This window comes from Poecilia reticulata, chromosome 14 (genome assembly GCF_904066995.2).
Source record: "Poecilia reticulata chromosome 14, P_reticulata-male-v2, whole genome shotgun sequence".
Lineage (NCBI taxonomy): Eukaryota > Metazoa > Chordata > Actinopteri > Cyprinodontiformes > Poeciliidae > Poecilia > Poecilia reticulata.
Window position 1 is genome coordinate 14,139,500 of NC_088843.1, and position 12,531 is coordinate 14,152,030.

The 12,531-nt window shown below is 42.7% G+C and overlaps 1 protein-coding gene across 1 annotated transcript; it reads left to right on the forward strand.

The window, feature by feature from the left end:
* Positions 1–674: 674 nt before the first annotated feature.
* LOC103475875 (protocadherin-10-like) lies at positions 675–6,590 on the forward strand. Its single transcript, XM_008427815.3, has 4 exons — positions 675–3,223; positions 4,304–4,365; positions 4,461–4,573; positions 4,945–6,590. The coding sequence occupies exons 1-4, from the start codon at positions 689–691 to the stop codon at positions 5,214–5,216; spliced, it is 2,982 nt and encodes a 993-aa protein (XP_008426037.2). The 5' UTR covers positions 675–688; the 3' UTR covers positions 5,217–6,590.
* The last annotated feature ends 5,941 nt before the right edge of the window (positions 6,591–12,531 follow it).

Genomic DNA, 12,531 nt, shown 5'->3' on the forward strand with positions numbered 1-12,531 from the left:
TAAAGGTATTTACTCATCAAAGTATGTCTTAAAGACCCCCCTCCGACAAAATGTACATCACCATTGCATTCACTAGTTAGCTGTGATAAATCTATTATTTTCTTACCCTCTGCACGATTGATGCACTAGCTGCTTTATTCACAAACAAATGATAATCGAATAAACCGAAATCTGTGGCTGTGATGCCGCAAAGTGTGTACAGTACAACATCAAGTGATGTGCTTTTTTTTTTTTTTTTTTTTTTTTTTGCGAGGCATTGTGATTTTCTACATTGTAACGGATTTATGGAAAAACTTACACCCGGGAACTTCTGAAGACTTCTGCGGTCAACTTTTAATGTGGCGCATGAATACAGCGCCACAGTACAGAAACAACTGAGCGCAGTACTTTTAACCTGCGGTCAAAGCCCAAGGACTGACAGGAATTTGATCAGGCTCTAGTAGGCAGCAGAGATTATCCGAGCAGATGTCGTTTCCCACCCCACGTATTGAAACAGTGGGGCCAATAATAATAAACGCTCTCGCACGCAGGCACACTCAGGAGAGAGGCTCTCTGCCCCTGCGCATCTCTCCTCTTTCCACTTTCTATCAGACACCGGGGGTCGCAGCTCCAGTCTCGACGACCGATGTGAACTTTTGACGTTATTCCGGGGTGCATCTCTCTCGGTTCCGACAGCAAACGGGGCACCATGAGCGAGCGAGCCTTGAAATGGCTCCTGTTCACTTTTTGCCTCACTTTTTGCCTTGACGAAGTATGGGGACAGATCCGCTACTCCATCCCGGAGGAGCTGGAACACGGCGCTTTCGTGGGCAACATCGCGGAGGACCTGGGCTTGGATCTGGACAAGCTGTCCATGCGCAGGTTCCGCATAGTGTCCGGCTCCAAGAAGCAGTACGTGGAAGTCAACTTGGAGAACGGCGTCCTGTTCGTAAACGAGAGGATCGACCGAGAGGAACTGTGCGAACTGGGTTTGTCCTGTTCCTTCCACCTGCAGGTTGTGATAGAAAACCCTCTGGAGCTGTACAGGGTGGAGATCGAGATCCTGGACGTGAACGACAACTCTCCGAGCTTCCCCTGGACCGAGATCAACCTGGACATCTCAGAATCTGCTGCGCCCGGATCGCGTTTCCCTTTGGAGAGCGCGCAGGACCTGGACGTGGGATCCAACTCGCTGCGCACCTACTTGCTGAGCGTCAACGAGCACTTCCACCTGGACATCCAGACGCGCAGCGACGGGAGCAAGTTCGCCGAGCTGGTCCTGCAGACCCCGCTGGACCGGGAGCAGCAGAGCGCCCATCAGATGGTGCTGACCGCCGTGGACGGAGGGGCACCGGAGAGGTCAGGCACCGCGCAAATCTACATCACGGTGTTGGACGCGAACGACAACGCGCCGGTGTTCGACCAGTCGTTTTACAGAGTGAGGCTGGCGGAAAATGCGCCAAAAGGCACGGTGGTGATAAAGCTCAACGCCTCGGACCAGGACGAGGGTCCGAACGCGGACATCGCATACTCCTTCAGTGGCCACGCGCCCTTAAAGGTGCGCCAGCTGTTCAGCGTGGACCCGCGCACGGGAGAGATAAAGGTGAAAGGCGTGATCGACTACGAGAAGGCGAGGATGCACGAAATTTACGTGCAGGCGAAAGATAAGGGTCCCTCCGCCGTGGCGGTCCACTGCAAAGTCCTCGTCAACGTCCTGGACAAGAATGACAACCTGCCGGAGGTCATCCTGACCTCGGTGTCCACACCTGTGCAGGAGGACGCGCCGCCCGGGACGGTGATAGCCGTCATCAGCGTGATGGATAAAGACTCGGGGGAGAATGGCAACGTGGACTGCGAGATTCCGCACCACGTTCCTTTCCAACTCCACTGCTCCTTCAAGAACTACTACACATTAGTGACCTCAGACTTTCTGGACAGAGAGTCTGTGGCAGATTACAACATCACCGTCACTGCCAGAGACATGGGTTCCCCTCCTTTGTTCACAAGGAAAACAATCATCGTCCAGGTGTCCGACGTGAACGACAATGCGCCTCGTTTCAAACAGCCGTCCTACACGGTTTACCTCACCGAGAACAACGCGCCGGGAGCGTCCGTCTGCTCCGTGACCGCAAAGGACCCGGACTCGGGTCAGAATGCGTACTTATCGTATTCTATTCTGGAGGGAGACATACAAGGGATGCCGGTGTCCACGTATGTGTCCATAAACTCTGACAGCGGGAACATTTACGCGCTGCGCTCCTTCGATCACGAGCAGCTGAAACACTTCCAGGTTACGGTACGGGCTCAGGACGCGGGGTTCCCCCCTCTGAGCAGCAATGTCTCGGTCAACATCTTTATCTTGGACCAAAACGACAACGCGCCCGTGATCGTGTCCCCCGTTACGCAGAACGGCACCGCGCCGAACGAAAACGTGCCCAGATCGGTGGACGCGGGCTACCTCGTGGCTAGGATCAACGCGGCAGACGCGGACGCGGGTCAGAACTCGCGTCTGTTTTATCAAATGCTCCAAGCCACGGATCCCAGCTTGTTCAGCGTGGCTCTGTACACAGGCGAGATCAGGACGATGCGCCAGATAGAGGAGAAAGAGCCCACCAGGCACCGGCTGGTCATTCTGGTGAAGGACAATGGTCAGCCGCCCCTCTCGGCCACGGTTTCCATCATTTTGTCAGTAGTTGACAGCCTGCCAGATTTACAGCCTGATTTGGGTGACCTGTCCCAGAGCCCGCATCACAGCTCCAGCTTCACCCTGTACTTAATCATGGCTCTGGGTGCAGTCTCCTTCACATTCCTGCTGGCCATCATCGTCCTCGTCGCAGCGAGGAGACTTAAGGGCAGAGTGCCCAGCAAGACGTCCGGCCTCCTCTCCGTCGGCGGCTGCTGCGGCTGTTGTTCCCATTCACAGCTGCCCTCCTCCTCCACCACCACCACCACCTCCACAGAGGTTTTCAAAAAGTCCAACCTGAACGTCCGCATGTCCGCTGCAGGTGCGTCAGGATGCGCGGAGGCGAGCGGCGGCGACGGCGGCGCGCACCCGCAGGTGTACTGCTACAAAATGTGCCTGACCCCGGAGTCATCCAAAAGTGACTTTTTGTTCCTCAAACCTTGCGGTCCGGTTCTGTCGATTCAGCAGAACAATACCAAGAGCACGGACTACCTGACCTCAGGTTGGAGCACGCTGGAGCGCAACGAGCTGTCCAACAACAGAGCAGCGACCCCGAATGAGGTAAAGGTCGTAAAAAAAGAAGAAGAAGAAAAAAAACGTGACAGGGCAGTGTAAAAAGTATTAATATCCCACATTTGTGCTATAGCCCAAACTTTTCTATATTTGAATAGGATTTTGCAGAGCCAAGCAGTGTGAGATTTTCTGGTTTAACTTTTGGTCAAACACACTATGTGTTTGCAGAAAGCGATCACTGCAAAGAACCAGGAACACTTCCATCCCTTCAGTGAAACACGATGTTGGCAGCACCATGCCTTGGGGAATGCCTTTCTTTTCCAGAGAAAAGAGATGGCGGTTGGAGTTGAGATTGATTGACGACTTACATCGATAAATCCTGAAGAAAAGGCCATGAAAGAAAGTTGATTTTGTGCCTGATGAATCATTTCTTTGTTGTAGTGCCCATGTATTTTCAAATGTCTGAGTTTTAAAGGGATCGTGAAGCCAGGCTCAAACACGTTTCTCAGGCTTTTTGAATGACACAAGACAAAATCTGCATTGATCTGTTAATGCAGTTGTTCCCTGGTACTCCAAGTGTTGCTGCAGTCTTCATGTCACCAGATCCTTGTCCTTCTCTGTGCATCTTGGAAATAGATGAGGTTGTGCCAGAAACATTTAGATATAATGAGATTAAGACCCACAGCACCACTGATCTACCACCGTACTTAACAGTTAGCTTTGAGGACTTTTCCCACATTTTCACCCTTTGATGCTAAAAAAACCCCTCGATCTTATCCTCATTGGACTGCAGCACGTAATTCCATTTAAAGTCTCAGTAGAGTTTAGAAAACTGCATTTATGTGTGATATGGAGAAATATGGTGACTTTCTTCCAATGTCACTTGCTGGCTGACATGTACATTATCTACAATGATTGTTATAAAGCATTTAAAAACCACAGGTTGTTACTTTTTGGCGCAGATATCTTACGGTGAGCTTTGGACTTACCCTACCTCTGTTGTCACTCTGTTCATTGTTTGAAGTGGGTAAACGTGGCTCAGATTGATTGATCATTATTGCTAACTTTTCGCTCGATCATATTTATTCAATATCTCATTGTGATTTACAAAGTGTCTTTACATTGCAGCTCAAGTATTCGCATAAGAACTTGACTTGGACCAAGAACCAGCGTAACTCGGCTTACAAAAGGTGAGTTTATTCAGATGTTTAGTTGAAATCTGGAATATACACGCAGATTATCAGTTAATACTTCTTTCTTTCTTTTTTTTTTTACTTTTTTTCAGATATAGCTCAGCTAATATGGAGGGAACTCTTTCAAGGCAGGCAAAGTGTGACCCTGATGGTTTCACCTGCACTGTGGCGCCACAGTACTGGACTTGGGGAAACCAAATGAACGGTAGGTCCGGTTCTAGTCTACCGCTGCTTATATGAAAGAGGTTATAAGTAGATTAAGTGTGAGGCTTTCCCTGTGTCTGTTCCAGAGGGATTTTTGTCAAAGACGTGAAATGATAAACCATAAAGCAGATAATGCCAAATCCCAAAAGTAGGGGAGGTGGGGGGATTTTACTGCTTCAGTATGAGAATTATTTAAGTCCCCTCGAGGGGTATTATTCACTAAAAAGCTGAATTAGGAAGATGCTTTTAAACCCACAGTGTCCAGATCAAGTAAAGTGTATTTACATATGAGCTCATTTCCTGAGTTTTGCCAGCCGATGTAGGCTAATTCATGCACATTTTTTATTTATTTATTTTTATTTTAAAAAACAGACTGCAAGAGATCTCTTCAAGAGGGAGGGCCTCCCAACTACTCGTGGACTCCGAAGCACCCTCAGCTTCATTCGGAGGGAGCGGACTATCAGCACAACGTTTACATTCCCGGAACGCCGTCCGGCTACAGCACGCTGAAGCTGACGCCCAGAGGAGACCTGGACGTCTACAACACCTTCTCCACCTTTGGGAAGAAGAAGAAATTCATTTCCAACTACGAGCAGACGTTTGACGCGGACGACGGCGTCATAAGCAATTCCATTTTCAAATGAGACGGCCGGACTCTTCGAAACTGTCTTACGTTAGCAGCGTTTTTGTAAAAAACGAGATCCAACTTTTTCTTAGAGACTTTGCTCTTGCCCCAAGCTTGCGCACAAGAATTTCAGTTTTCAGCGGATCGATGGCAGATTTGTACTGAAGTTTATATAACTAACGTCTCGCAGGGCAACCCAGTCATTCTTGATGCATATTGACAGGAAACAAGTTGAAACAAAGTGAAATATATTACTGTTTAGCACAGCAGCCTTCTCCTTCATTTCCACCCTCGATACAAATGTTTGAAAAGCTCTGAAATCAATGCATTTTTCATTTGAGCAGAATAACCTTCTATAGAAAAATATAAGAAATGTCCATGCTCTAACTTGAATACATTTCTTGAATGGGGAAAAAAAGTAATTCTACATAAAGAGGTCGTTGTTTATTGCAAAACCAAAGAGAGCAAAGATCCTGGCAAAGTAAATCTAATTGAAGAAGGTTTTATATTCAGACTTTTTTATCATTATTATTATTAATATTTAATCAGTGACTAGGAGGTTTGTTCTTTCTGACTCATGACTTCCTGTTTACCAGGTACAGTACATGAATTATGTGGACCATACCAGTTTTCACAACTACTTTTCTCAGGATGGCAATAGAGACAGGGAACCTAGAACAGTTTGCCAATGGATAACAGCACAGAATTATTTTTTTTTTTAATTTTAGTTTATCTTAAGGATTTTTACATATGTCTTTGAGGGGTTGGAGTAGGGTGGGAGTTTGGGGTGCAGTATAGTTTATGTTTTTGTTAAACAGCTTGAGAAACTTAACAAACCTTGTATTTCTTGTATTAAAGTAAATAAATTCACTATAGTCCTTTGTACATAAATGTTCTACTTTACTCTTTTGAAGCACACGTAAATATATCTATATTTTTCAATTCAATTTATCGCAGCTCTTCTGAAAACGATCATTACTTTATAAATGAATCCTACCAGTCACGTGTTGTTGGAGATTTTAAGGCAGAAAATGACAAAGCAAACCTAGAAATAATTTTTCTAATTGTTTACAACTGATTCATTTTACGTGTTTTTTTTTTTTCTGATGCAAACGATGCAAACGATGCATCTCTGCGGGTGCTGATATTCACAGGTATATTTTGGATGAAAAATCTGCAGTCATTTTCCTGTCAGTTTGATTAAAGGCAGTCATTACCCAGGCTGAGAAGTCACCGCTTGAAACGACTTCCAGGTTTCCCACAGCTCACTAGATATGATGCACATGTGACTAAATAATCTTTTATTACATTCAGTCAGAGGGATCCCTTTAGGTCCAGTGAATAATGTATAGGGTATCGGTATGAATTATTAATAAATCCTTCTTCGAAAATCGCTCTTGGTTTTTTGTTTCTCACTGCAACTATAATAATATAATTATTGACAGTTTATTTAAAAAAAAAAAAAGCCCAAGGATGCTTCACGAAAAAATAAAATCCATGTGGCGGTTGGGTCAGTTTCAGATCGAGCATTGGTGGAGCCGGGGGGGCAAATTCACAGTTTACTTGCAAGGCGTGTACTGAGCAGAGGCTGCTAATTCACTCAGTGTGGTCCAGCCCCCGCTGGTTTTGTTGATGGGTAGCAGTTGGCGGTCTTTGGTTTGGGTTCGACCACCATGGCTCTGCAGGGATTTCCAGGGTGATTTCAGCTGCTGGGTCTGTGCGGATCCCTTTACTTGGCCTTGATCGGCGGTGGAGGGGGAGGGTTGCATTGTGGATGAACTTGGACGTTGTGGTGACTGCCTTGTTTGGATCCTGGAGCCAATCTGCTGTTGGCGTGAAATGTGCCCTGACCCCATGCGCCTGTGGTTTTCTCGTCCCCATCAGAAGACTCTCGAAGGCCGCTCCCAAACCTAGTTTAGATACCCTTCCACCTGTCTGTTTGCAGGCATCTCTGCACTTTGAATGTCAAACGTCCTTCACCGGTTAATTAGTGTGTGCTTGCCACACGTGTTTCTAGAAAACAAGCATTAACACACAGACACATGTATGTAGACCCAGGAGAACAGCTTTGGGAAACAGCAGAGGTGGTCATGTGTTAGTATTTTGTTTGGTTAAACTACAGAAAAGCTTTCCTCTGATTATCATTATCTACTTTAAACAAGTGAGTTCCTAAAATGTTCCTCTGTTTCCCTTTTTTTGTTTTTAAAACACAGAAAAAAAAGAATGCAGCTCTAATAAATCGCATCAATCGATCGTATGTTTAGCTAAGTTTATCCAACTAAATTTGTTCACGTTTGTTTTAGTTGACAATTGAATAAACGTAGTAAATGAACTTGGATAAGTGTGTCCGGTTGCCCTCACATGGTAAAGGCAACCAGACACACCGATTTGTTTCCGTAAACTGCTGGGATAGAAAACCTGGCAAAGAACATAAAGAAAAAAAAGGTCGTTGCAGGAAGTAGAACAAAAAATTTATATATAATTGAACATGTTGGTGAATAAGAAGGGTTTCATGGATAAATGCCAGAAAAGTGGAGTCTTTGGTTTGGGTTCCAAAGACTCCAGAGCATTCCAAAAGCTTCCAGAGCTGGTTTAAATCTTTAAAAATAACTTTAAAATGTGTCTCTAGAAAGCATAAACAAAGACACACTGTGTCAATAAAGCATTACGTTTAACATACAATTCAGCTTGCAAGGAGATCTTTTCGTGCTCGAAAGGCTGAGAAAAACCTGATAAAAAGAAAAATTAGTCGTCTATGCAACCTTTGGAAAGGTAATGGGATTAGTATTTCCCTAGAAGCTGACTTTGATTCTGAGCAAAGCTGAGCTCCAGAGTCTTATTTATTCAGAACAATCCATTCAGTTTCTGCCAATTCCCAGTTTGATAAAGTATGTAATAACATACTCAGATGTAATGAAGCGCCGTGAACCCTACTAATCTTCTCTGCTAATAAAAGACAGGAGCGCCAGCCCAGGGACGAGACGAGACGAGACGAGACTGCGACGGCGGTAGGGCGAAGGGAAAAATGTGAGCTTTTTGAGACTCAAGGCAGAAAATGTCTTTTAACCTTTCTTCCTGACATTCTGGTCAGTAAACCTCAGATTTTAAACTGCAGCGACAGAGATTATCCTTAAGATCCGCCGCCTCTAACTGAGCCGCTACAGACCACTGGGTTAATCTTGAGCTTGCTTGAGCCAGACCGCCTCAGTGAACAGCTTCACGCTCAAAACGCTGCGCTGCCAGGGGGCCAGTCTCTGAATTTATATCAAACCCTTGGAAAATAATGTCAGATGGATAAAAATAAATAAATCTTCCATCTGTCCGAAATGACATATGGGGAGTTGAAGGAATTTGAAGGAGTAATCCCGACAGTCCCACCGCTACATCCTGCCAATTATTCCAATTCATCAGCCTGAAATTGATTTGAAAATGTATCACACGCGAGAGAAAAGAGTCAGAATTTGTGATTAACACTTTGCATGATCTGTACAATGAAAAGACATATAAGCTAGTTTTGTTTTGTAAGAATCATTGTTTGCCTGACATATTTCCTGTTAATTTGTAAGACTCTGAGGACATGTGAGCTTCTTTTTAATATCCACTAGAGGGCATCATTTTCCCACAGATTCTCACTATCAAGTCTTGCAGCGCCTGAGATGGTGATTTTTTTTTATTTTATTTTCATTTTTTTCACTTTTAAATACATCTTATCATTGCTCGTCTATAGTTTGGCTATATCAGTCTTCGGAAACAGAAGGCATGAAAATATATTTTAAAAAGAAATTTGATCTATATTTAGGAAATCAGGGTGTTGCGACAAATCAAAGTGATTAGCTAAAATGATTTTTCTTACATGTTTTACCACTTTGATAACATAGCTCTTAAAGATCCAAAAGTGTGTTTGTATTTATGCCAGGTACTTGGAAAATATACTTTCATTCTAAAAGAGGTGATATTAATACATGGTTAGTTCTGCTCTTAGTTCACTGAAAGTGCACATGCATTTTTGAAGCATTTGTGCATTGTGTGTAAATAACTGCCATTAACCTTGACTTCTTTCTGTTTTTTCTTCTCTTCTGTGTTGACCATTTTACGGTTTTCCGTCCTGTAGACAGTACTGCAGCCTCAGTTATTTTGTCTAAGCTGCTTTTCTCTCACTGGCAAAACCATTAATGGACCAATTGCTGCCACTAACTCTGCGCTTCTGTCCTTGTTTGTTCCTTGGTTTCATTTGTTTGTGCTTCCTCTTCTCCCAGCCCCTAGTTGGTCACAACAGATGGCAGCTCATTCTGCTGGAGTTTCTCTGCTGTGGAAAGAGCTTTGTTGCTCCTCACTGACGCCACATGCTTTCTGAAAAGTTAAAATATCAAGGACATTAACTGGACTCTCTAAGACTGACAATTTGTAAAAAAAAAAAAAATAAACATATATATATATATATATATATATATATATATATATATATATATATATATATTATTTTTTCAATTGGCAGTATATGAGCTTTGATCATACTACATTATCTTTTGGATAAAAGGATAAAACAAGACTGTGTAAATCTAAATATGCGTATATGAATCTGAATATGTCTATAATCCATTGGAGTTTGATATGTCCATCCATCCATCCATTTTCTTGCACCCTTGTCCCTTAATGGGGTCGGGAGGGTTGCTGGTGCCCATCTCCAGCTAACGTTACGGGCGAGAGGCGGGTTCACCCTAGACAGGTCGCCAGTCTGTCGCAGGGTAACACAGAGACACACAGGACAAACAACCATGCACACACACTCACACCTAGGGGCAATTTGAAGAGGCCAATTAACTGACAGTCATGTTTTTGGACTGTGGGAGGAAACCGGAGTACCCGGAGAAAACCCACGCATGCACAGGGAGAACATGCAAACACCAGGCAGAAAGACCGGGGCCAGGAATCAAACCCAGAACCTTCTTGCTGCTCTACCAACTGCGCCACTGTGCAGCCCAGAGTTTGATATATTTTAATATAATTTAGACAGACATAGATTATAGATAAAATATTATTATTATTATTATTATTATTATTATTATTATTATTATTAGTAGTAGTAGTAGTAGTAGTAGTAGTAGTAGTAGTAGTAGTAGTAGTAGTAGCTGCAAAACGTTTGAATAGATAGATGCATTTCCTTGCAGTGCCACTAGATGGCAGAAAGGCATCGTAATGGTTGCAACAATATTTCATAGACTTTCAGCTGCATATCTTACGCTGCCTTTCTTGCAATTCGCAACCAGAAATTTTTCAACCCGAATGCAGATTTTATGCGTTACATTTTCAAAATGCTGTTGCCATTTAGTCTCTGAAATGTTCAAGTCATCATGACATAATCATTTAATAGAAGAAGAAAAAAAATTGTAACATGAGCAGTATGTTTTAATTTAAATTCACTATTGATTTTTATGAGGTGGATTTGTACGAGAAAAAAAACTAGTAGTAAGAATAAAAGTAGGCTAAGAGATCTCCGAAAACAAAATACCATAATCTAAGGAAGTTTAAGAGAACATGAGAAGTAAAGTTATTGACATTAGTCAGTCTTGGAATGACTGCAAAACCATTTCTAAGGCATTGGGATTCCATGCGGCGGATGACAGTGAGAGCAATAACCTACATAAATAGAAAATATGGAGCGGTGGTGAAACTTCTAAGATCTTCAAACGTTTCTACAAAAATCCCTCCGAGAGAGAATCAAGGACTCATCCAGAAGGTCACATAGAGCAGGGGTGTCAAACTCCAGTCCTGAAGGGCCGCTGTCCTGCAGTTTTTAGATGTGCCACAGGTACAAAACACCTGAATCAAATGGCTTAATTATACCTCCTCAGTTCTCCAGAGCCTTGCTAATGACCTAATTATTCTATTCAGGTGTGGTGCAGCAGAGGCACATCTAAAAGTTGCAGGACACCGGCCCTCGAGGACTGGAGTTTGACACCCCTGACATAGAGCGTCTAAAACTGGACGGATAGCTTCCCTAATCTCTCCAATTGTACTTTGTAAACTGCTACAGCGCAGTTTACAAAGACAATGTGAACAATAGAGTCCAGGCTGCTGTCACAGACAAACTGTTTGATGACAAGTCAGTCATATTGCCTTCTTTGTTATCTTGTGTTATTTTGTCAAAGCAGAGAGGCTGTTCATACTGCGGAGGATTTGTGGGTATTTACAATAAACTGATACAGATACAGGCAGCATCTTGTTCAGCTGCATTGCGACATCCTCAGTAACATTATAAATGGGAATGTAATCACTCTAAACCTTCATAAATGGAAAACAAGCAAGAAATGATCAGAGGAACTTTGTTATGATGAATTTGACCCTAAACGCTTTAATGAAGACCTGTCCTGATGTTTGTAATTACAAAATCTGAGGAACTAGTTATTAGACTGAGAAAAGCTAAAGCAGCTAAACTGGACTACCCATAGACAGATTAAATTTAATAAGAGAAAAGACGGTGGGGACGAGGGGGAAGATGGAGCTGGGAGTGGGAAAGTTGATGAATAAAAAAAAAAATACATGAGCAATATTTGTTTCCATGTGATGTTTGAAGTTTTTTGCAAATAAAAATCTAAAAATTGTGGTAGCATTAATATAACTCCAACCATTTTGGTCTTTCTTCTTTGGAAATTATCCTAAATTTGATGGAAATGGTCTGTAAAAATCAATTTTAAAGTCTTCACACAGACTGAATTAGGTCTGATCTTTAATTCAACCGTTCGGATACAAAAATCCAGTTTGATCTAAACAATTCATTTGTAGCTCTTGCTGCATTTTTCTGTTGTTGTTGTTCTGCATAAAGCTTAACTTCAGTCTATTGTAGGCATTTCTGTCCAGTGTTTTACTACGTTTGAACTCAATTTACTAATTTCTTTTTTTTTTTTGATTCAGAGTGAAGTCAGTTGGCGACATATTCAGATGCAACACCTATCCGATTATATTGTAAAAGAAAAAGAAACATGATGCGAGAGCGAATATAAAGTATATATGTTTACTAAACAATGAATGAAAGAACAATAACAAAGTTCAAGTTTCAGTCGAGATTTTGTCAAGGTACTGTAAAATAAAAATGTGTATTTTGTGTGTTACTGTAAGATCTTTAAATATGTGCAGGTTCTATTTTCTGGTTAAGTAGTTTAAATAAATTGAAACAAAACAGTTTGAAAACATACTATTGAAACATAAATGATTATGTTGTTTTTTTATGTAAAGGTATTTTTGCTTCAGTGCAGCTATTTTGATAGGCACCATTTGGTGATTTAAAAAAAAAAAAAAAAAAAAAAAAAAAAGCCCCGCTACCTCCTGGATCTGTG

Excerpts from the sequence above, each read along its gene's own strand:
- LOC103475875 (XM_008427815.3), top strand. The coding sequence starts at position 689 with ATGAGCGAGCGAGCCTTGAAATGGCTCCTGTTCACTTTTTGCCTCACT. Across the intron at positions 4,366-4,460 it reads CGTAACTCGGCTTACAAAAG|ATATAGCTCAGCTAATATGG; the intron begins GTGAGTTTATTC and ends ACTTTTTTTCAG. Across the intron at positions 4,574-4,944 it reads TTGGGGAAACCAAATGAACG|ACTGCAAGAGATCTCTTCAA; the intron begins GTAGGTCCGGTT and ends TTTAAAAAACAG.